The sequence below is a fragment of the Mauremys reevesii genome, linkage group 6 (genome assembly GCF_016161935.1).
Source record: "Mauremys reevesii isolate NIE-2019 linkage group 6, ASM1616193v1, whole genome shotgun sequence".
Lineage (NCBI taxonomy): Eukaryota > Metazoa > Chordata > Testudines > Geoemydidae > Mauremys > Mauremys reevesii.
In genome coordinates, this window is record NC_052628.1 from 70,967,405 (window position 1) to 70,993,311 (window position 25,907).

At 39.0% G+C, this 25,907-nt stretch overlaps 1 protein-coding gene across 4 annotated transcripts in view; it reads left to right on the forward strand.

Moving 5' to 3' along the window:
* DMXL1 (Dmx like 1) overlaps positions 1–25,907 on the forward strand; it is a 152,884-nt gene that overhangs the window by 51,870 nt on the left and 75,107 nt on the right. For all 4 annotated transcript variants that reach the window (XM_039544393.1, XM_039544391.1, XM_039544392.1 and 1 more), the window contains exons 7-16: positions 2,341–2,516; positions 6,699–6,888; positions 12,302–12,470; positions 15,390–15,602; positions 19,745–19,998; positions 20,104–20,788; positions 21,466–21,587; positions 22,358–22,447; positions 22,771–22,873; positions 24,454–24,570. In XM_039544393.1, the coding sequence (XP_039400327.1) occupies positions 2,341–2,516; positions 6,699–6,888; positions 12,302–12,470; positions 15,390–15,602; positions 19,745–19,998; positions 20,104–20,788; positions 21,466–21,587; positions 22,358–22,447; positions 22,771–22,873; positions 24,454–24,570 (2,119 nt within the window). The remainder of the gene's footprint in view (positions 1–2,340; positions 2,517–6,698; positions 6,889–12,301; positions 12,471–15,389; positions 15,603–19,744; positions 19,999–20,103; positions 20,789–21,465; positions 21,588–22,357; positions 22,448–22,770; positions 22,874–24,453; positions 24,571–25,907) is intronic.

A 25,907-nucleotide genomic window follows, 5' to 3' on the forward strand; every position in this document is an offset into this window, starting at 1 on the left:
CCCTGATTTTAACTTCTGAGGTCAATCTTTATAAATGTGGCAAAATAGGTTATATACTGTATTAAGGGCTTGATCCTGTGGGGGACCCAAGGACTGTGCTCCTGGGTGTAAGAGACTGGCAAAGTAATTTAGGAGACACCTTTTGAAGAGACCTAGGCAAGTAGGAACTTAAGCATCCAGTAACTTTGATTTAGGAATATTTGTAAATTTTCCCAGGCTGACCTGAAATGAGTTTAAATCACTGACTGCAGTTAATGCCTATGTGTGAGGTGATTTAATTGTAAATGTGAAACATCTTTTGATAAGAGAAGTTTTATGTATCCAAAATATTTAAGGTTGTTTTTAATAAAAATATATTTTATATGCTATTTTGTGTTTAATTAAATTTGTTACCATCTTAATGCAGCTTGACACACATCATGAGCAAAATGTTATCTAATAAATAATATATCATTCATCATTTACTAACATGCTAAAATGTATAATAAGAATGTGAAAATATTAAGCTGTATAATTTTTTAAACAAATGTATGTAGGTATAGTATACCCTCAGTATCAAAAAGATGAACCAAATCTAGAGTAAAGGTTCTGTTTAGTTGTAAATCAGTGTGTTTTAATGGTTATTTGTGCCAATGAGAATGTACCTTTCTTCTGAAAATAACTGAAGTACAAATGGAAAATTAGATTAAAATCAGTTACTTAAATCAAGTTGAAACCATGATAGAATATCTCAGCAGCTCCTCCAGGAACTCCCTGCCATTAGGATGTTCAGACAACCAAAAGGAGGTGGGGATCTGACACGAGCAAGACTGACTAAGACCAAGTCTACACTATGACTTTGGTATAACTTAGGTCGCTATGGGGTGTGACTAAGCCACCCTCTTGAGTGATGTAAGTTATACCACCCTAAGCACCAGTGTGAACTGCGCTATGTTGGTGGAAGAACTTCTCCCGCTGACATAGCTACCACCTCTTGCGGAGGTGGATTTATTATGCCTAAGGGAGAGCTCTTTCCTGTCAGCATAGAGTATCTTCACTAGATGTACTATAGCAGTGCAGCTGCACTGATTTAGCGCATCTAGTGTAGAGTAGCCCTAAAAGGGAATTCTCTCACCATCTAGGACAGAATCTAGGATTTCTATAGCACCATTTGGTCTTTGAAAAAATTTTTATATTGGGCAGACAAGGAAGGCCTAAAGCTTACTGAGTGACTTGAATTCACTGCCACCAGACAAATGATACTCCTATGTAAAAAGCATTGTCAGGCGATATTTGGGGCTTTCAAATGCACCAACTTAATATCATCTAGAATCTGTGGGAACTAATTGAAAATTTTCAGCTGTAATTTCCCAAAGTGTGTGGTGATGTAAATCATGTATTTGAATTAGTGAGTGAGAACTATTGATTTTTACATCCATTTTAGTCTGGTTTTACATTTAGACTTTTTATTTACCAACAAAGTTGACTTTTAATGGTTGGTATAACTGAGTACTTGACAGCTAGGAGAATACACTATGCCTATACATTTTTAAATGGTTATGTAAAATTTACATTTATTTATACTCTGTATTTTTATTTTATTGTGTTAGAAAATGGTGAATGATGCACTTATTTACTACATCAACTTTTTATTTGTAATGAGTGTCAGGCTGCATTTGGAGATTTGCAATTCAATTAAAAACGCACAATATTAAAAATCCTTTGTTTATTAGTTGAATAAACCTTAAATGTGCTGAATATACAAGAAAAAAAGTTATCAAAATGTTATGTTTGAAACTGATTTAATAAACATAAGAAGCACTATTTGTAGTTAGTGAATTGAACTGGTTACCATTTCCTCCAGACTTTAGAACTAGTAGATCTGATCCTCCCCCTTCATTTTTATTTGTACATTGAAAGAGAGAAACGTTTTTTTCTGCTTTTTCAACTCCCAACTGGTTTTTAAACTTTTTATCAACATGTAATTGAACTAAACTAGTGGAATAAACTGAAAGGAAGAAAATACTGTCTACACCTGCATAAGACTTTACTGGTGTCAAAAGCTTGTTTAGCACTTCAACAGACTCTGGTTCCAGGTGCTTAGCCAGTGACTTCTACCAGTTCAGTGGTTGGACTTCCTTTGAAACTTCAGCAGCAAATATACTGTTTGAATATTATATTTTATTTAATTCAAATTATTTTAATAAGTTGTAATTTAAAATTTAATTTAAATAGGTTTAATGGGATTTAATGCAAATATTCCTATTTAAATAAAAAAACCCACTTTTATTCTGGAATTTGACTTTACCTTGGAATTTCTATTAGGATTAACTTTCTTTTGTTTTTCTACTTTCTGCTCAGGACGACTGTCTTGTAAAAGTGTGGTATAATACCGATAGTTGGCGATCAGGAGTAACACCTCAAAGTTCAAGTCCACAAAAACAAGCACAAGAGGTTGATTTTTCATTTGTTTACTTGGCCCATCCTCGATCTGTAAATGGATTTTCATGGAGGAAGACAAGCAAATATATGCCACGGTCAGTAGCTTAATTGCTTGATATCTGTAAATTGTTGTTCATTACCTGATAAACTTTCCTTCCAACGTTTGTAATAGGCTTTTTTTTAAAACTACCCTAGCTGCTCTTCTCTGGAGACCTTGGTTTAAATCCAGTTTCCTACTGTGCTAATTCAACAATACTAAATTGTGGCTGCTCTGTTACTTCTGTATGTACCATGAGCTCCCTCACATACCTCATGTTTATACTGTACATTCTGTCAAGGTTCTTTTATGTTCTGTTTACCACAGTTTGAGCACTTCCTATGAGTAAAAAGTTATTTCCTATTACCCTGCCAGCAAAAGGCAGACTTGTATTTTTATTTTATTTTATTTTTTTAAGATGTAAGGGTGGGAAAGCCCCGGGTGAAGAGAGAGAGGTTTTGCATTTAGCTCTGGACGGGAATCTCATCTTTTGGTCCAGAGGCTAACAAAATTAACCCTACTTCGGTCTTAACAAGCAGACCTGGAGAATGTTCTGACTTCTGCAGTACAGTTTGTATCCAACAGTAATTAAGCACTCTATCTAAATAGCCATTTGTGCATTTTATTATTGCACCTCCTCTCTTTATGGTCTTCCAGAATCCGATTATAACAAAACTCACATTTGTGCATGGCTTCTTGCTCATATATGCAAATGCTGTTATCTCATTGTGGTGTGAACGATCTCCACTGGTTCTCCATTTACTTGAGTATCCAGTACAAAATCAAAATCCTGTCCCGAAGACCTAACATATCATGGTGACAGACATGTTAGGACCTAAATAAAATGGTCATTCACACTGAACCCCAGTTTCCTTCTGTCTGTATCAAACAGTATGCATTTTAATATACCTAAATGTAAATGGATACATTTACGAACAAAGAATGTAGAATTACAGGTTGGGAGACTATCCTGGTTAGGAGTGACTATGACAAAGATTTGAGGGCTGTGGTGGATAATTAGGGCCCTATGAAATATGTTTAATTTTGCATTTTCTGATTTCATTTTTTTTCCATTTAAAAAAAATGAATTCCATTTTTATGGGTTTTTTTATAAAAAATCATTTGATTCATTAACAACAACTAAGTAGCCTTACTATAAATGCATAAAAAAAGTTCAGAATTGGATTGCAATGGGAAAAACTGTTTTTACAAAAAAAAAACCATACAATTTAAACAGAATATTCTGCAGATATTCAGTATACGGTTAAAGTAACACATTTTAAATCACTTTTTAAAGTAGCACTCTGTAATATGACAAAACTGACATGGATGAACAGTAACACAAGAAGTCCATAGAGATGGGGGGAGGGAGGCAGGGAGTCTGTGTCGGCATGCTGTGTCTCTAAGCAACACACTCACCAGCCTGAATACTTGTTCAGCTGGCAGCAACCCCGCCTGAACCAGAGGCTGGTGCACAGACAGGCACTCCCCTGTCCTCCACCCCAGCTCAGCAGAGACTGGGTACACTGGCAGGGGAAGGAGGGACACCCTGACATCAGCCCACCTCCCCTAGGCTCTGGACAGCAGATCAGGAGGCTCCTGATCCAGAGCAGCTTGACTCTCTTATGTGCGGCTCCACGTAGCACAGCCATGCAGCCTGCCCTGCCTGCCTGCTGCTGTCTTAGTGCTGGGGAGAGCAGGATTCTGCATTAATGTTTTGATTCTGTCCATGCTCTCATTAACACAGATTTCATAGAGCCCTAGATAATCAGATGAACATGAGCTCCCAGTGTGACAGTATGACTGAAAGCGCTAATGCAATCCTGGGATGCATAAAGGGGGGTAATCTCACATAGGATTAGAGGTCATTTTACATCTATATTGGTCACGTGTGATCATTGCTAGAATATTTTGTCCAGTTCTGGTGTCCACAATTGAAGAAGAATGCTGATAAATTGGAGAGGGTACAGAGAAGAGCCACGCAAATTATTAAAGTGTTAGAAAACACGCCTTAGACTCGATGAGCTCAGTGAAGAAACAGTAAGGGATGAGTTGATTACAGTTTAAGTATCCACATGGGGGAACAAGTAGTTAATAATAAGCTCTTCTTTTTAAGTAAAGAAAGGTACAACACAATCCAGTGGCTGGAAGCTGAAACTAAATAAATTGAGACTGGAAATAAGGTGTACATTTTTAATGGTGAGAGTAATTAATTATTGGAACAATTTACCCAGGTTTATGGTGGATTGTCCATCACTGTCAATTTTTAAATCAAGAGCGGTTGTTTTTCTAAAACATATGCTCTAGGAATTATTTGGGAGATATCCTGTGGCCTGTGTTGTAAGATATGTCTGTCTGTCTACTGAGTGAGCAGATTTCTTACTGACCTGTGTGGAGCAGCACTTCCACCTTGGTTACGTGATCTCTCCAAAGCATTCCTGGGATGCTTTTTAAACAACACTGGTGGGATGCTTTCAGCGTCCTGTTGTGTATTTCTACCATCTAACATGTTTCCAAGTTGTATAATCTCAGTTTAGCATGTAGATTTATCTTCTTACTCTTCTTGATGTTTGGCAAATGGGGAAATGATCTACAGGCTTTCCAGTTCTTGCCTTTACTACTTCAGTGAGCTGGTTATTAACCGATACTGTACTTCCAAGGTAAACAAAGTAATTGACTCTGTTGTACTCTTGCTCATCAATCACACGTCCACCAGTGTTGACATCGTTTTCTTCTATCACTATGGGCTTGGTATTCTGCATACTGATATAAAGTCCCACTTTAGCACCTTATGCTTTTATGTTCACAAATAATCTTTTCATTCAATCCAAGCTGGTCTCCAATATGACTATTATGTGCAAAATATAAGTCTTACAGCTTCTCCTGCCCAAACAATACTAGTGTCTTCAGCAGCAGTTACTGCCCTTCTCATCATAAAATCTGTGAGAATGCAGAAAAGATGTGGGGATGGTAAGTGGGCCTGCCTTACGCCAGGAACAATCTTAAACCATTCTGTCTCTCTAGTGTCTGTCCAGATACAGCACACAGACTTGTCATACAAAGCATTTATTAAATTAACAATCTTTGCTGTCATCTGCTAATTGGCTTTCTTTGAATCCCATTTCTCTAAGTCAGTTATCAGTGAGTGCAACTGCAGCAGCTTAAGGCCCTTCACAACTGTGTGCTTCTTACTTATTCTGTATTATGTTGCCCTCCACTTCCTGTGCTCTAAGAATGCCAGCCTTGACTGCCCACTTGAATTCCACATACATAGTGTACCACCTCTTATATACTGAATGTCCTCCACAAAGCTACTACCTTGTCAAATTCATCTTTACTATCATGCCAACAGGAATTTACCATCTGATAATTTTTAAGGTGTGTGTGTGTGAGAGTGTACACAAAACAATACCTATTACCATTTCCCTAGCAACTCTTGCATGGGATCACAAAATTATGCCCACAACTAGATATATAACCATCATTTGTTACATCCCCTTGTAGTGTCTTGTCTTAAACGAAATTGTAAGATTGTCTGGGAAGGGAACTTGAATCTCTGTCTAATTTTTATAGTGCCTAGCACAATGGAGTTCTGATCTTGATTGGGATTTCTTGATGCTATTATAATGCAAATAATGTTTAGAGAAATAAGCATAGAATTGGTCACAAAGAACTTATTATATAGTCCTGTCTATTGTATAATCATGCTGTATGACTTTAGCCATACTTTTGAACAAACTTATCTATGTCCAAATTTCCATATCTGTAAAATGAGGATACCTAGCTTACAAGGGAATGCTAAGGATTATTAGTATTTGTAGAATGCTTCAAAGAACAAAAAATGATAAAATACAGTTCACTTTTTCCATCCAAATGGCTAGTTTTTGTATGCTGGAACCAAAGATCCAGTATTGCATAGTTACATAACTGCAAGTTTGAGGTGGTGGAAAGCACATACCAGTGCTGTATTCATGATTGTTCACTAAACGTCTAATATTTAAAATAGTTGCACCATTAAGTCAATTTCAGGTTCCAAAGTTTCACCTATTTTTCTGGGGGTATTTATCAGGTTAATTAAAGAACTTTGTTTTGTAATTTTTTTATATGCTACCTAAGGCATAGTGTCATGCATAATTCTGGAAATTTATACTTAAGTTCTTACCTTTCATTGTTTTATGTGGGTATTTGGATGCTCAGAATATAACTTTTTTTTTCCAATCTGGCTAAAACTTTCTTTCAGTGGTGCTGTATGCAATGTACTGCTGACTTGCTGCAAGGATAACGTATGCCGTCTCTGGGCAGAGACTTTGTTACCCAATGATAGTTTATCATGTGCTGGCGGATACAACCATTGGACTGAACCAGTGAACTTAACCAATAACTTCAAAAGAAATGCTTCTAGTAAAGAACGAATGCAAAATGCTTTAGAGGTGAGAACTTTTGGATAGTACTTCGTCTGCTTACAAACCACATCTTTTTTGTATTTATTAAAAAAATATTTGCTGAATATATTCTGAGAATAATTCATGTTTTTATAATTTCTTCGGAAAGAGTGTTTTAAAAAACAGGTTTGAGTAACTTTTAGAGTTACGTGTCTGATGTGAATGTTTAAAATGAAGTAAAACTTGTTTTGTTGAACAAGCTGCAGTATTCTCTTAAAGTTAATTGTTTCAGCTAATATGCCTTCCAGTATGCATGTTAGCTTTGAAAATGAGCTATTTAAAGAAAAAGCCAATAGTTGCAGATGAAGTTTGGCATCTGAGGGTATTAGTCACATAAATGGAGAGACAATATATCGAGTAAAGACATTTAAAATACAGAAGAAGTTTGAGTTCTCTTGAAATCTGTCAGTTGTGCTAGAACATGTCAGTCCCAGTCACAATTCCTTGCAAACAGCCCACCTTGGACATCTTTGGGCAAAGGGGACTGTAGGCGTGTGTTGTTGGGGTCGCCCCTCTCTGGGGCGTCTGGGAGCCAGGCCGCCTCACTACACAAGTCCGGTGAGTTGGCGATTTAGCCTGGTAGGGCAGAAAAGAGTCAAGGGCTCAGGCCTTCCGGCAGGGGCTGAGCAAATAGTTCAGTAACAAGCCCTGGCCCTGGGTCAGGGCGGGCAGCAAACAACTGGGTCAGGGCTCAGACCTTCAGGCAGGGGCTGAGCAGAGAGTCCAGTAATAAGCCCAGGCCCTGTGTCGGGACGGGGCAGCAAACAAACAGTTCAAGAGCAAAGCCCAGGCTCCTAGTCCTGAGCGTCGGGGCGAGGGGGAGTCTGCCACCCGTGAGTGGGGTGGCAGGGGGGACGCAGGCCCCCCCACTCCGCTGCATCCCAGGCCGGGGCCCTAGCAGTGGCAGACGACCCACTGCGTTGTCAGTGGGGATCCTGGCTGCAACACACTGACATCGGTTCTGGGTGTGCCACAGCCAGACCAGGGTCGGCTGCCCCCGGGCTACTTCCAACCGCCCCCTCTAGCAGTACCTGCGTTTGATCGGCGTCCTCCATGGCATCAAGTACCATGGGCTCCTCAGGGTACTCCGCGAGCGGTAAGCTGGGCGGCTCCTCTGGGTCCCTTCTCACCGGTAGGCTTACTGGCTTCTCCGGCGTCTGGTCGGCATCCAGCCTCAACGGGTAGGGCTAGCCCTCAGGGCGGTCACAGGTGGCAGGAATCTCCCCAGCAGGACTAGGTCACCAGCATCCGGCCTCTCCAGCGGCCAGGCAGCTTCTGAGCCATGGGGCTGGGCTTTTATACTTCCTGTCCTGCACCCTGACCTCTGGGGGGCGGGCGCAGGCTCCAGTGGCTCCACCCACTTTGGCATCCAAAGGGGCTCATCCCTCTCTGGGGCGGCTGGGAGCCAGGCCGCCTCACTACAGGAATGACAGTGGCTTGATAGTTTCACTGCCTCTTGTCTTAAGGCCAAAACCCTCTCCTTGAGGTCATGAGAAATCACCAGGATGAATGATTGGGAAGATAAAGGCTATTGTTGCACTAAATCCATAAGTCATTGGAGCGGAGAGATACAAAGTAAAATAGTATCCCTCCTTACACCTATATATGGCAGCAGGAAAAGGTTTGAAATAGTCTCCTCATTCTCTCATCTACCAGTGCTCATGTTCTGAGGACTGAGGTAGAGTACTCCATAATTTTTAGTTTAATGTGGGAAATATGGTGTATGATAGAGTAGCTTTACGTTTAGGGTATAGATGCTATGGAACCCCAGTTAGGATGGTGCTTTGAGAAGAACCTGTGATCGGGGTTATCTGGTTACCACAGGAGTTGTGGGATGTTCTCTTGCCTCTTTGATAAAGCAGTGGTGATATTGTGGAAGAAGGTTATATTTTTCCCTCTCTTGCTACCTTGCCTGAGGTTTAGAGAAGACTGTTTTCTGTAAGGCCTTATGTATTTGTGGAGAGTGGTCCTTGTCTGCCTGCCTCCCTCAGATGAAAAAGTGCTAAGTAAAAATGATGTCCTAAGGTACCTTTGAATACTTGTGAAGAGAAGTTAATGACAGACAGCTCCTACACAAACTTAGTGGTAGGATTTGATGGATGGTCTTTGTCTCTCAGATGAAGAGTATAAAGTAGAGGATATGGTGTGGGTGATAGTCTGAAAGTTTGAAGTTTCAAGATCTGTAGATCTTATAATGAAACTCTAGGAGGCTGGTCCAATGCCTGAAGACGAGCTTTGCAGGATCTGTATAACCCCAACAGAGAAGAAACTTACTAAAACAAGGTATTACCACATGCTAAAGCAGCAGTTTTACCAAATCTGGAATTGGTGACTATAACGTAGAACTGGAAACTAGAAGACAGCACAGTGCAAGCCCAGAGAAGAAAAGCTATTCAACCAGTGTTGGTAATCAGTGTAACCAAAGGAGACCTTGAAATGGGGAGAAACCATCTACTTATATGTTCTAAGTCAAAGGGAGTGCAAGAGACAAGACTTTTTCTCATTTTAAAAAAAAGGGAGAAAACTGGGAGAATGTTACATAACAGCCTATCTACCACAAAGTTAGGAATGAGCAAGAATGACAAACTGAGAGAGGATAAAACCTGAACATACAAGGTAGTCAGAATCTGGTTAGTTTGATCTGAACTGACAGATATCTGAGGTTTGTTTCTTTACACTTTTACACTGTCAATGCTTGTACAGTTTTTCATGCCAATGGAATATTAAATTGTAACAACACTAAGGTGACTAGTACATAGGAAAGTTTGACTTCAGCAATATCATATAGGTGACCATGTCCCTCATGAAAATTTGACTCTTACTTGACTAGATTTTTTTTCGGGGCGCTGGGGGTGGGGAGTAAGGAAATAATTACAACACTTTAAGCAAATATTTTGCCTCCATTTTTAATGAGGAACTTGGTGACAGTGTTAGCATGGCTAATGGAAACGAAGATATAGAAGAAGAAATGACCACCTCCAAGGTGGAAGCCAAACTCAGTGGCACCTGGGGTGGGGGACAGGAGGAGGGTTGGATGATTTCCATTCAAGAATAGTAAAGGAACTGGCACATGAAATAGCCCAATAGCAAGGATTTTTAAGTATTTGGTAAACTTGGGATCGTATCCTGTGACTGGAGAATTGCAAATATAGCACCTATGTTTAATAAAGGGGAGAAAAAAAGTGATCCAGGAAACTACAGGCCTGTTAGTTTGACTTCAGTTGTGCACAAGGACTTAAAATAAATTTTGAAAGAGCGTAATTATGGGCATAGCAGTAAATGATAATTGGGATAAAATAGAACATGGTTTTACAAAAGGTAGATTGTGCCAGACCAACTTGATCTTCCTTTGTGATAACAGATTTTCCATGCAAAGGAAATCCAGTAAATGCAATCTATCTGTATTTCACAAAGGCATTCTATACAGTTCCACATGGGAATTTATTAGTTAAATTGGAGAGATGGAGGTTAATATGAGAATTGAAAGGTGGATAAGGAACTGCTTAAAATGAAGACTGAGTCATGCGGAAAATGAACTGTCAGGCTGGAGGGGAGGCTACTAGTGAAGTTCCTTAGGGATGGGTTTTAGGACCAATCTTATTTAACATTTTCATTAATGACCTTGGCACAAAACATTGGAGTGTGCTAATAACATTTGCAGATGACACACAGTTGGGAGGTATTGCCAATATAGAAGAGGACTGAAATATTATACAAGAACATCTGGATGACCTTGAAAACTCGTTTAATAGAAATGGAATGAAATAGTGCAAAGTGCAAGGCCAGGTACTTAGGGACTATCAACAAGAATTTTTGCTATAAGCTGGGGAGTTACCAGTTGGAAGCCACAGAGGAAGAGAGAGACCTGGGTATGTTGGTCAATCACAGGATGACTGAGCCACCATCAATATGATGTAGCTGTTTGGTTTTTTTGTTTGTTTTAAAAAAAAATGGCTGATGCAATTGAAGAATGCATCAGGTGAGGTATTTCCTGTAGAGTTAGGGAAGAGTTGTTATCATTATACAATGCACTGGTGAGACCTCATCTGGAATACTGTGTGCAGTTCTGGTCTTGCATGTTTAAAGAAAATAAATTCAAACTGGAATAGGTTCAGAGAAGGGTTACTAGAATGATCTAAGGAATAAGGAATCTACCTTATGAGAGGAGACTCAAAGAGCTTGGTTTGTCTATCTTGACCAAAAGAAGGCTGACGGGAGATATGATTGCTCTCTATAAATACATCAGAGGGATAAATACCAGGGAGGAAGAGGAATTATTTAAGATAAGGGCCAGTGTTGGCACAAGAAGAAATGGATATGAACTGGCCATCAACAACATTTTTAGGCTTGAAATTAGACGCTCGTTTCTAACCATCAGGAGTGAAATTCTGGAGCAGCCTTCTAGGAGTAGTAGGGGCAAAAAACCTAACTTTTTTCAAGACTGATCTTGATAAGCTATGGAGGAGTCATATGGTGAGGTTGCCTACAACGACACATGGCCCATCCTTGACTGCTATTAGCAAGTATCTCCAACAGCTGGAGATGGGACACTAGATGGACAGAGCTCTGAGTTACTACCGAGAATTCTTTCCCAGGTGTCTAGCTGGTTGGTCTTGCATGCTAAGTGATGGTCATATTTGGGGTCAGGAAGGAATTTTTCCCCAGGTCAGATTGGCAGACACCCTGTTTTTCATTTTTTGTTTTGCCTTCCTCTGCTGCATGGGACACGGGTCGTTTGCTGATTTGAGTTAGAATAAATGGTGGATTCTCTGTAACTTGAAGTCTTTTAAATCAAGATTTGAGGACCTCTGTAACTCAGCTAGTGGTTATGGGCTTATTACAGGAGTGGGTTGGCAAGGTTCTGTGATCTGCAGTATGCAGGAGGTCAGACTAGTTGATCATGATAGTCCTTCCTTGGCTTTAAAGTCTGAGTCTGAGATTGTGCTTATGGGGTCGAAAATGAAGTATTGATCCAACCATGGAGACTTGGTGATAGTAGCCAATTCAGTATTTTTTTAATAACTTGAATGTTCATGGTTTGTGTTCCACTTGAAAAAATGCTATAGGACACAGCATTTGATTTGGTCTGAGCATAAAGGCTGTACTGAATTTTACTATGCTCTCTGAATTTTACTACGCCTATTCAAGGCAACACTGTGTACATACAAGCTTTCTACAGGATTCTAAAGACATTAACATCCTTTACTATGTAGTCCCTTTTCTATGGAAGATACATTATGAACAATACAGTTGGTAAATTCACCAGTGCACTTTTTAACTGTAAAAGCTACTTCCTTTAGGTTAGAATTTCACACGCTTTCTTTTCTAGAAAATAATGTATAGATTAAATCCTCCTTTTTTCCTTTGGAAACAAAATAAAAATGACTTATTCTCCACACAGTTAAATCTAAGGCCCTTTCGACGAGGAAGGAGAAGGTCACTTGCTCTCATAGCACATACTGGATATTCCCCACATCAGCAAGATCCTCATGAAGTTCATAGGAACACTCCTTTGCATGCAAATGCACTCTGTCACTTTCATATTGCTGCCAGCATCAACCCAGCCACAGGTAATTATGAGCAGTTACGATGTATGATACAAGAATGCAATACAGACTTTTCTCTGTGTAACCTTAATTTGCCTCCCTGTATATATTCTGATGGACTTTATTTATCTGAGCACAGGACCTCTGCCTCATTCAGTGCACAGGATGGATGGTGCTGATTTAAAGAACAACTATTCAATATTCTGTTTTCTGCTCATGGTTTAATATGTGATCCTGTGTGTATTCATTGCACACTATTTAAATCCTGCTCTGAAGACAGAATTACCAATTCCTCATGGCTTTCTTTGGTGCTCATTGCCATACTATTGGAGTACTTCACAACAACGCTGTGAGGTGAGGGTGTATTATCTCCATTTTACAGATGGGGAACTGACAGATTAAGGTCAAAAGTATCCACTCATTTTTGGGTGCCCAATTTGAGACTCTAGGACTTGGTTTTTTCATAGTACTTAGCATTATATGGCCTTTTACATGTTCAAAGCACAGCTTTGATATCAGCTGTGAGTTCTCAGCACTTCTGCAAATCAGACCCTCATGTCTCAAGTCGGACACCCAGAAAATGAGCAACCTACAATTAATGGCTATCCCAGAGCAGTTCCATCTTGTGTCCTGAATAATGCAGGTGTGTGTGTGCAGGGGAAAAAACAGTGGTATGTGATCATGTTACAGTATTACAATGCATGTGTACAGTGGGTCCAAATAAAGATTGCAGAGGAAACCTTAATTCTGGTACAGTAACTCCCCACTTAACGGTCTCTCACTTAACGTTGTTTCAATCTTACGTCCCTGCTCCATTACAGAACATGCTCCGTTTAAAGTTGTGCAATGCTTCGCTATAACGTTGTTTGGCTGCCTGCTTTGTCCGCAGCTGGCAGCCCCCTATCAGCTCCCCTACCCCTCCCAGCATCTCCCGCCCGCCAGCAGATCCCACAGATCAGCGCCTTCTCCCTCCTCCCCCACCTTCTGCCTGCGGCAATCAGCTGGCCTGCGGTGTTCATGAGGAAGGGGGGAGCCTGCGCATTGTGTCCTCTCTCCTCCCTCCTGAACGCTGCAAGTCAGCTGATTGCTGTTGGCAGAAGAGAGGGGGGAGGAGCACGGACGTGGTGTGCAGAGTAGAGGGGGAAGAGAGGGGAGAAAGAAGAGGTGTGTTAAGGGTGGGGGCTTGGGGGAAGAGGGGGTGTGGGCGGGCCGAGGGTTGAGCCCCCGCCCCTGGTGCTTGCAGAGTAGAGGGAGCTGCTGCTGCGCAACGTGCTTCTCCTAGCCTACAGCACCTTCAGCCTCCTTGATTGCCACATTGTCTCCTGTGCTAGTGGGCTGTGCCTGTGTGGGGTAAGGCAGGGGCACCTCCCCACTATAGTACTGTACTGTATGGCAAAAAAAATTCCCTGGAACTTAACCCTCCCCTTACATTCATTCTTATGGGGAAATTGGATTCGCTTAACATGGTTTCACTTGAGGTCGCATTTTTCAGGAACATAACTACAATGTTAAGTGAGGAGTTATTGTACTTCTTCATTTTTGAGTGCTTAGCATTACAATTTTAATATTCTTTTAATAATTTTTCATGTGTGTAATATAGGGTGTGTACACTTATAAGCATTTTTATCATGAAACCACATAAGGCTTACTAATGATATGTAGCTGTTACATAGCCCTCTTCACTCATAGATCTTAAAATCATTTACAAAGGAGGGTAAGTGTAATTGTGGAGCATGCTGTGATTACAAATTAAGGTGGCTAGAAATGATAGTATTTAACTGGAGGAAGGAAGGGAGGATTTGAACTCCTTAGAAATCATTAGTAAAGTCCTAGTGCGTACTGTTAAAACTCACAAGAAGCAGCATTACAGCTGATTCAGAATAAAAGCTAGAGTGAAAGAAGAGACAATACTCCATTTGACAGACTTTTTAATAATACATTTTAGCGTGCAAAGGTGGGGAAAGAGGGTTCCTTTAAAAAATACTGTAAAAAATATTGAAAGTTCAGTAAATGTATACGAATGTCAAAAGTCAGCCTGCACATCATGTTCTTGTTTGGTATGTTCCTTTCTTAACCTAATTTTAATTCTCCCTTGTAACTCATCTTAATGCCAGATGGATCATCTTGAGAGCTGGCCCTCTGTGGTTAACTAACAAGAGAAGCTTATTCTGGAAGAATTGAGATTTCTTGTGTCTGCTTCCGTATTTCTCTTTTCATAATTTTATTCCCTGTGTGCTCTCCTCCATATCCCTCATTCTTCCTATATTTCTTTGTTCTCTATTTCCTTGTTGTGGTCCTGGCATAACTACCTGCTTGAGCAGTTTAAAGGCAGTACCAATTTTCATGGAGAAAGAACATATTTGCACTCAAAAATGCTTTGTCTGACAGGATGTTGAATTTATAGCTGCCTCAGCACATTGTACTGCTGCATAAAATGGGAGTATGGGAGAACTTGTAGGTGTGGGTTACATATAAGAAGAGCCTGCTGCTGCCAGGTGCACCATTTAGAATTCTCAGCACATCACAAGTGGCTGCACTCTTGCATCCTATATTTCAGATGGTACAAAATTATATACCCATCTGAAACTTGTTTGTATCATTTACTTGTGTTTGTTGCATGTGTAATAGTGGTACCCTGGCAAATAGTGTAAAGGATTGGAGATGGGTAAATATTTGTGAAATCTCTACTCTACAAAACACAGTGTACAGTGGGCTAAAATCACCTGAGATCTCTGGTGGCTTCCATTGGTGTAAACCATGACATATAGGGCCTTTGGGAGCAGAATATCTGGCAGAGGGGATGGTGGTAGAATCCCTCAGGTGAAGCAGGGCTAGGCTTGCACGTGGCTGTATAACTTTTGCCTTTTTCACTGGTACGGGAAAAAACACATTACTACTACCTCTTCCTCTTTTGGAAATCACATTAACTTCTTGGCATTGCAGACATTCCTCTACTCCCTTCTATCACGTCTCTGAGTCTCAGTGAGAATGAAGAGAAAAGTGGGCCATTTGTAGTGCACTGGCTGAACAATAAAGAACTACATTTTACCCTCTCCATAGAAGTATTTTTGCAGCATCTTAAAAAGAGCTTTGAGCAGCATTCTTCAGAGACCAGCACTGAAGAGTCAAATCAGTTGGATGGCAAATCAGATGAAGGTAAAATGCATATCTTGGATATGTTTCTATTCTTTATAATGTGCTGTAATTTTGTTGGGTAAACCAAATGTTTAAATTAATTAATACAGACGCGCCTCGACTTATGCAATCATTCCATTCTGAAAACATTGCGTAACCCGAATTTTATGTAAGTTGGAAACGTATATTGTGCAAGCATAAAAAACAAACTACAACATTTTCTGCTCTAAATCAATCTTTTTTCGCTTACGAACTGATCTTGCACTCTTGCTATCACTTGGTTGCTTTCCAGGCATGATTTGAATGCTATCATTAATCCAGTAACAAATTACAAAAAAAGTTGGTTAACAAGAATAAAAGGAGTGACTCTTCAGCTTGAGTGGTCTTCTGAGTCAGGAGTGCAGTTCAGGGGACCATGTGATGTCTCTGGTTAGTACGTCACACTGGCCTGCGGGCTTCTTCTGGCCACTTGGCTGGTCAGGCTGACATAGCCTGGCGTAATCTTGGGCTCCTCTTTCCTTAGAACCAACCTAGGGAAAGCAAGGGCAGCATACTTTCTTGGTGTTCTGGTGGCCCAAGAATAAGACCTTCTTCCACACTTACCTTGACCTTTAAGGTTGCAAGGTGACCTATCACTTAAATCAATCTCTGTACCAGATGACTGGAGGATAGCTAATGTAACGCCAATTTTTAAATGGCTCCAGAGGCCATCCTGGCAATTATAGGCTGGTAAACCCAGCTTTGGTGTGTGTCAAAGATCTGGACAAGGGTCATCAGTGTATATAGTCATCTTGGACTTTCAGAAAACAAAGGACCCCCACACCAAAGGCTCTTAAGGAAACTAAGCAGTCATGGGATAAGAGGGAAGATCCTGGCATGGATCAGTAACTGGTTAAAAGACAGGAAACAAAGGGTAGGAATAAATGGTCAGTTTTTACAGAGGAGAGAGGTAAATAGTGAGGTCTTCTAAGGACTTGTACTGGGACCAGTGCTGCTCAACATCATCATAACCGATCTGGAAAAGGGGGTAAACAGCAAGGTGGCAATGTTTGCAGATAATACAAAATTACTGAAAATAGTTAAGTTCAAAGTTGACTGTGAAAAGTTAAAGGGATCTCACAAAACTGTGTGACTGGGCAAGAAAATGGCAGATGAAATTCCATGTTCATAAGTACGCAATAATGCACATGGGAAAATATTATACCAACTATACATCCACAATGATGGTGTCTAAATTACCTATTACCACTCAAGAAAGAGATCTTGGAGTCACTGTGAATAGTTCTCTGAAAACATCTGCTCAATGTGCAGTGGCCATCAAAAAAAAGCTAACCATGTTAGGAACCATTAGGAAAGGGATAAATAAGACTGAAAACCTCATAATGCCATTACATAAATCTGATATGTCCATACCTTGAATATTGCATGCAGTTTTGGTGGCTACATCTTATAAAAGATATAGTAGAATTGGAAAAGGGAGGAGAAGGGCAATAGAAATGATGAGGGGTATGGAACAACCTCCATATGAGGAGAGATTAAAAAGGCTTCAGACTGTTCAGCATAGAAAAGAAACGACTTTGGGAGGGATATGATAGTGCTAAAAATCATGAATGGTGTGGAGAAAGTGAATAAGGAATTTTTAGTTACCCCTTCATGTAACATGAGAATCAGGAGTTATCCTATGAAATTGATAGGCAGCAGGTTTAAAGCCAATAAAAGGAAGTACTTCTTCACACAGTGCATAATCCACTTGTGGGACTCCTTGCCAGGGGGTGTTGAGAAGCCCAAAAGTATAAATGGGTTCAAAAAAACATTAGATAAGTTCATGGAGGATAGGTCCATCAATGGCTATTAGCCAAGATGGTCAGGGATGCAACCCCAAGCTCTGGGTGTCCCTAAACCTCTGACTATTAGAAGCTGGGACACGACAACAAGATGGATCACTTGTTCTGTTTGTTCCATCTGAAGCATCTGGCACCAACTACTGTCCGAAGAAAGATGACTGGGCTAGATAAACCATTGGTCTGACCCAGTGTGGCTGTCCTTGTGTTCTTAATTCTAGCTCGCAGTACCTCATGACAATTCTCCAGAAGACTTCTGAGCAGATCAGTGCATCGCAGGTCCTGCAACCCAATTAACGTAATCCAATTGTTGGTCAGTTTGGAAATAGTGGTAGTTCTGTTGCAATATCTATCACTAGACCACAAGCATGTGTACTCCAAAATCATAAAAGCACAGGGATAAATGGGACATAACTTAGTGGAAGTATCTCAGTGTCCTGACCGCCTCTTCCCCCTACCCCCCCAATCCCTTTTGGGGTAATAGTTGGTGGTGCACTGTTTTGGGTTCATTAGGCCATTACACATTACAAGATGTGATTTATGGTCTGATGAGGACCACATGTTTCTTAAAATAAACTTTGGAGCACCTCTGTATCTGCCCATTTAGGTTTTTGTTTTACCATCAAGGAATTGGGGAGCCAGGAGTTTAAGGCTTAACTGGGTGAAGGGTCACCTTGCTCTTAGTGACAGGGCCTAGACCTAGAGCCAGTTTAGATTGCGTTAATATAAAGTTCTACTTAAGCTAAGAAGGATTAAATCTTATACCTACTAAAGAAAATTGAAGTTTGTGCCCCAAGCTTTATTCACATGGGCCTGTTTCTCTCTCACCCTGAATAAGAAGCTGATTGGCAGGCCTGGCAACGGAACCTATCTCTCTAACCACAGAACAGATGTGATCTAGTGCTAATACAGGTTTCTGTACTCTACTATACTTATGCTGTTTTGAATGGATCACCTGTAGTGGGGAGAGGGTAGTTCAAGCTTTGTGCTTTTTCATTCTTTGCCTTTTTGCTGATAATGCCAATTATAGTCATCTAATGGCAACGGTGTATGGTGCTTTTGTGCTATAGACGCCTGCCAGCTAGAAATAGGGTAGGTGTGATAAGTGAAGTGTGGTTTAATGTGTAAAGTGGCCAGTACTCACTGTTGTGACTGAATCCATCCGGGAATATGGGGAATTCATCTGACTGTTTCTAAAAGCATAGGTCTTTAGTTTTGAGGTTGTTGGGTTTTTTCAAGCTACGAGGCTGTTTGAAATTTCAGACACCTTCAGGAGACTTCTGCACACTTCCACTTATGGGATGCAAGCCTGAACACTGCAGAATGTTGGAACTTTATTCTTTAAAGTAGTTGTTCTGGCTCCAAATATTTGGAGTCGAGGTTACATAAAAGCTGTGCATTATTCCATCTATATTCCTCTTTATGCAGCAGATTGCTGCAGGCAAAACTTAAAAATGAAGCTTTTCAAGAGACACTTCTGTCAACATAACTTTTTTTTAAACTGAACATTTAAAAATGTACTTTCATGATTGTTTTCATAATTTGCCTTAATTAAAAAATGGGTCTTTTATTTTCTGGCTCTTGTGCTAGCAAAATGCAGCGAGTGTTTTAGTAATCTCTGCAATAGAGTGTTTTAAAAAACTCTTTTCATTGCCATTTTGAAAACTCGGGACAACGTGTTGACCTTAATTTTTGTAATATTCACAAAGCCTGAAGCCTGGTCTTAAAAAATATTAAGAACTGTACAGTTTTTATGCTTCTAAAATTGCTACTTTGATTATCTGTGTTCATAACTTGGTCACTTTTATTTAAATGGCAAGTTTTGGGGATACGTGAAGCCAGTTGGAAGGAATTTGGTGCATTTATTCCTGAACCCCTCTGAATTTCCAGATTCTGGGGTTAAAAAAAAATCATTTTCTGTACTTTCATGAATAATCTAATAAAACTTGTTTTTTAAAATGCTATCAGAGAGTTAAGGTCAGCTTAATTCCGTTTGGTATAATTACCAATCCATGTTTAATCATACCTTTTTTGGCAGATGTGTAAGAAGGTGTTGTAAAATAGCTTGATGTACATAATATAACTTATTACACTTTTCTCAGTCAGATACAGAAATATATTCAATTATGTAGCATTAACTTGGTTTAGAGATTAAATCATTATCCTTTCAATTTTTTAAATCCATGTTTGTATGAATGGTTTAGAAGAGGCTTAAAAGGAAGTTTTGAATAACCAAGCAATGTTGCCTATACAATTTTTTAATTTCCAAATGTAGCTTTCATTCATGGGTTTCTTTACTTTATATGTGTGTTCTTCTGCCAGAAGCTGATGATAGTGGAGAAGAGCAAAAAGGAAATCAAGAGAAGAAAGAACTGGGTAGTGAGAAAACTGTTCCAAATTCTGGCTTTGTTCCTTTATCTTCTGCTATTATTGATCATGAGATTGAAATACTATTGTCTGAGTGGAGCAAAAATGCGGACATGCTATTCAGTATTCATCCCATGGATGGTTCGTTGCTGGTATGGCATGTGGACTGGCTAGATGAATATCAGCCTGGTATGTTTCGCCAGGTGCAGGTATTACGGCTTTTCTGGATTCAAATATATATTTATTATTCAATGAGAACATTAATATCCTCTTTATTTGTTCTAATACATATTATTTTCCCCCTTTAACTCTAGGTGTCTTTTGTTTCAAGAATTCCAGTAGCATTTCCAACAGGTGATGCAAATTCTCTTTGCAGAAGTATAGTGATGTATGCCTGCACCAAGAACGTTGATCTCGCTATTCAACAAGGCAAACAGAAGCCCCTTGGTCTTACTCGTTCCTCATCTATGCTTATCTCTTCTGCCCACAATAAATCAACTAACAGTTTAAAATTAAGTATCTTCACCCCCAATGTTATGATGATTTCAAAACATGCAGATGGATCTTTAAACCAGTGGCTAGTTAGTTTTGCAGAGGAATCTGCTTTTTCTACTGTGCTCAGTATTTCACATAAATCTCGATATTGTGGTCACCGTTTTCATCTTAATGACTTGGCTTGTCATTCAGTGTTACCTTTGCTGCTGACAACTTCTCATCATAATGCTTTGAGATCACCAGATGTTGACAGCACAAAACAGACAAATGATACTTCAAATTCTGGAGAGTCACCTTTAAGATCTCAGAATAGAGGCACTACAAGTGTAACGTCCCAGGATCCCAATGCAGTTTATAGTGAGCTTATTCTTTGGCGAGTTGATCCAGTTGGTCCATTATCCTTTTCTGGAGGAGTTTCTGAACTTGCACGAATTAATTCTCTCCATGTTTCAGCTTTTTCTAATGTGGCATGGCTGCCTACACTTATACCCAGTTACTGTCTTGGTAAGTTTTCTGAGTTAATTAGAATACTTAAAATCTTCAGTTTTTAAAACAACTAGAATAGAAAAAAAATATGCTACTAGTATGGAGAATCTAAATATGCTGAATGATGGGACTTTTTAAAATTATCTCTGGTTCGTTTCCAAAGTGTGGATTTTCTGAAAGGTAACCTAGACTAAAATTTAAGAAAAATGTCCCCTTAATTTTGGTAAGCTTAAAAAAAGCCACTGGATATTTTCTGCCCTCTTATTTATAAGGCACTATAGATATGTTTTACAAATTCAGGAGAAGGTCACTGCCCTTCATTTTAAAATCTTAGGTCTAAATAACATGTTTTAAAAAAATGCATTAGAATGTTAATGTTAGTGGGTTGGGGTTGAAAAATATTAATACAGACAAGGAGAGTACTATTCTTGAGGGTAGTGTCTCCTTCAATAGGCAGATTGGAGTCTAGTTTCCTTTTGGTGAAGTTCAGTATTAAATCTTCATATTTCTTGAATATGAACACGTTTATTAATAAATATCTAAGTACAAATTAGATCAATGAGAAGTAAGTTCTCCTTTCTTCTGTTTTGTTTGTCTTTAATAATAAATTGTAATTTGCTTCTTGCCAAAAATAGGGAAGGAGCTAGTATGTATTCACTTAAATATTGAATTGATTGTTCATAAATACTTTTCAGGTGCATACTGCAATTCTCCAAGTGCTTGCTTTGTGGCAAGTGATGGACAGTATCTGAGATTATATCAGGCTGTAATAGATGCTAAAAAGCTTTTGTGTGAGCTATCCAATCCTGAAATTTCTGTAAGTAAAAACTTAACTTTACTTAAACATGTAAATTACATCATCATTATAACTCATAAATCGGTTTGTCAGACTTGGTAACTGAAGAACACTAAGAACTCTGCAAAGTATATCTCTGTTGTAAAGTCAATCTGCAAGTATAATAGAATCTTACAACATTGCAGCCATACTCCATTGTGATGTCAGATCTCCAAAGCTCAGCATTGTTGAGCCAAGTCACTACTACTTGGCTGGAAAATCTCCAAGAAACACCTAATGCTGTAAGAAGTAGTTTTGATGATTCAATAAGTGGCATTTTCCTCTGAGTCAGTACTGAACTGGTGTGTCAGCCTAGTGCAAGGAGGCATCTTTCATGTGAGGCCTTTAAAGATTCTGTGGCACTTTAGTGGTGTTAACATTCTTAACTCCTATTGTGTCCTCATGGAACTGCTTTACTTAAATTCCCATAACATTGTAAATTAGTTATAATCTTAATTGTGTGTACTGTTGGTACAGAATTAAAACCAAGTGCCTAGCAGTAAGAGTTCTGTAAAAGTTCTGAGTCTCTGGAGACTTCCATAGAATGTAAACAAATCTCTTTGGCTTTAATAAATCTCACTTTATTAAACTGAACTTCTTTCAACCCTGACTTTGAATAAGCGAACCACAAATAAATAAATAACACTATGCCAAAATGAAAATGTCAGACATCAGGTAATATTTTAATCAACTTTAGTAGTTGAACTAAAAACAAAATACTTTAATATTGCTTGATTACTGTATTTTTACAGAAATATGTTGGTGAAGTTTTTAACATCATAAGTCAACAGTCTACTGCAAGGCCAGGGTGCATTGTAGAGTTGGATGCTATTACAGAGCTTGTAAGTAAGAGATTTTTTTCTGCACACATTTTATGGTGGAGAAGAACATTCATTTACTTGATTTAAAAAGGCATTAAAATTGAGCATTACATCTGTAACTTTCCATGTTCACTGATGATGAAACCAGTACTGTTTGAAATGTACAAACTACCCCCAACTACCTGACCTTTGCCCATATGCAGAGAGCATTGTAGGTATCGCAGATACATTTTATTCAAAATTCATTATTTTGCTTGGTCCTGTCAATTTTTTAATGATATCAACTTAGAAATAAGAAATTCCATGTCTCTCTTCATTTATTTACTATTTGTCTTTTTATTTAGCATGGCAGAAAAACACAGTTACTTCATGTTTTTCAAGAAGACTTCATTTTGAATAACAATGAGGAGAAAATACCTGAAAAGAACAACTGTTTATCAGACTCTGGTAAAGCAGTATTAACTGTTTAATTCAGTAAGATGGTGAAGAATGTATCAAAGGGTTATTGATTTGTTTGGATATAATGACTTTTTACACTTCAGTTATATTCTGAGGCCAAAGATCTGCTTGATTTTATTGGAATACAAGTTCAAATGAATGGAACAAAATTACAAATAGAACACAAACTACTTTCCTCTTCCTTGAGGAAAGAGACTAAGGGTTTAAGGCAGGAGTAGGCAACCTCTGGCATGCGTGCCAAAGGCGGCACGTGAGCTGATTTTCAGTGGCACTCACACTGCCCAGGTCCTGGCCATCAGTCCGGGGGGCTCTGCGTTGTATTTTAATTTTAAATGAAGCTTCTTAAACATTTTAAAAACCTTATTTACTTTACATATAACAATAGTTTAGTTATATATTATAGACATCTAGAAAGAGACCTTCTAAAAACATTAAAATGTATTACTGGCATGCGAAACCTTAAATTAGAATGAATAAATGAAGACTAGGCACACCACTCTTGAAAGGTTGCCAGCCCCTGGTCTAAGGCAAGGAAGCATTTTACCAAAAGGTACCCTTTATATACTGTAGGAAATGTTGTATAAGACTGATGGCTTTTAGTACAGAGAGAGGCACTTGTTGAAAACAGTAGTCTTTTGTACAGTAGGCCCTCTTTCAGGTCCTGGGAGATGCAGGATGTGTAGCTTCCCATATTACTTTGTGGTATTATGAAAGGCAAATAGATAGCTGAGTCCTATGTTTAATGTTAAGGTAGGGAAATGGTGCCAGAGGACATTAGGAAGTGGAGTGGCTGTAAGTCTTTCCAACACTCCTTTCTGATGAGCAATCAATTCTTACAACCAGCTAAACCCTTCCTTTGGACACAGGGTTCTAAAAAAGTCTGACAGCTTCCTTTTTAAACTTCTATCGATCTATCGATCGATCTATCGATCGATCGATCCACTGCATGCCTACAGAAATAAGACCAAAAGGGCTAAGGTGTAAGATATGGTATGTCTGCAGACTGCTGGCTTTACTACAGCAAAAGTAAATTGTAAACTAGATGTAAATAATTTGTATAAAATTGAATCTACCGTTCTTTTCTAGTGCCTCAGAAATCAGTGACTGTTCCTACATTTAACACTTCTTCATCCATAATATTTGACTAAAAACTGAGCATACAGTTGTATCATTCACAATGCTTTCAACCTGAAAAATGAAAATATAATGCTGCTCATCAGCATTTTGTATGCTACAGTATAAAATAAAAGCTGTTGTTGCATAGATTTAAGATTTTAAATATAGCTGGTGGTGGTCTTCCCTTGAATTTGTTGTGTTGTATCAGTGATAGTATTTTCATTTAACTTTTCAATAACAGGTTCAGAGGAGGAACAAAAAAAATAACACCCAACCAAATAAACAGAAGAAACATTTTCTGTATAAGATGCTGACTACTTGGAATCTTTATACTCTTTTAATTGTAAAGGCACTAGTGCCTATAGTTATATAGTGGGAGAGGGGAAAATATTAGCTAACTATTGCTATGCTAGATGTTGCACTAAAAAATTTGTTACTTTAAATTTCAACAGGAAACCTGAAAAATGGATTCTCTGAAAAATTTTACTTAATAGTAATTGAATACACTCAAAACCGCTCATTATTACACATGTGGAACTTACACTTGAAGTCCGTTCCAGTTTCAGTGGGTAAGTCCTTTTGTTATTGTGTAAAAATATGGTTAAACATCAATTATTTATAACTGTCTGATACTCCTATTTTTAACTGTATTTGCTGTTCAGATATTTAAGAAGCTACTGTCTAAAAAGCAATCAGCAATTGCTACACTGAAGGCTACTTTTGGGTTTCGATCACAATTTATTCTTTCTTGCTCAACAGTCTCTCATTTTCTTTTTGCTCTGGAGTTTTTTATGCTTAGTCTTAGCCCAAACTGTTTGTTTTTTGTTAGAGAAAAATCTATCCAGCTGTTTTAAGTTGTTAGTGGTGGGGATTCAGACTACTTTTGCTCCTCAGTTCAGAAATGGTAGAACAAAATTTCTTCAGATTTTCTATGTCTTTAGTTCTCAGTCATGAATGGTAGACTGCATTAATGCTGAGGGTTTAAAGATAAGTTTTAAGTGAATTAAAATGCACTGCTGAGTTGCACAGTTGCCAACTTTCACGTGGTAAATAAGCACTGCGACTTTTACAGTAAGCCAAAAATCAAGCTAATCCCATTTTAAAACAAGGCCAAAACAAGCCAGTCCCTAAGAACTCCAACACTCTGTGACTAGATCGCCCCCAGCGTGCAGTCTGAGACTTTGATGGGCCTGCTGTGCACCCCTGACTCTCTCCCCCTCCTTGCCCCTGCTTGCCAGGAGCTGATCAAAAAAAAAAGGGCGGGGGGGGGGGGGAAACAAGCTGCTACAAGACCAACAAGCTACAAGCCAAAAACTAGCCAACAAGCAACTCACAAGCCAATTAAGCCAAAGCAAGCCCAGTTTCTGTTTTGTTCTCTCTTCTCTCCCCCCCCCCGCCCCCCCCATGGGTTTGGCATGTCTGGCTGGGTGTCTGTTAACACTTAAAAATTAGCAAAGCCTAAAACCAGGTTCTCTGCTCTCTGTGACTGCTGTTATTTAACTGAGGATAACTGTGAATGTTCCTGACCACACAGTCAGACTTGGGCAGTAACAAAGGTGTGGCAGAGGCAAGATTTCTTAGTTTCTACTTTCTATTGATTCATACACTTTGTTATTTCCTTAAAAAGAAAAAAAAAATTTCATGCAACTTTAAAGTTACAAATTCTAAAATGTTCATAGTAAACTAATGCCATTTTGCGTGTGTGTGTGTGTGTGTGTGTGTGTGTGTGTATATATATTTTATATATATATAAAAAAAAATCTTATGGTATGCATTTAACACTCTATCTGAAAATACATGTAGAATTAACTTATTGTGAGAAAACTAATGTACACATGTCCTCTTTGACAGATTTAATTTCTTTTGGATCAGTATAGTTTCTTTGCTTTATATCATACAGGCTTTG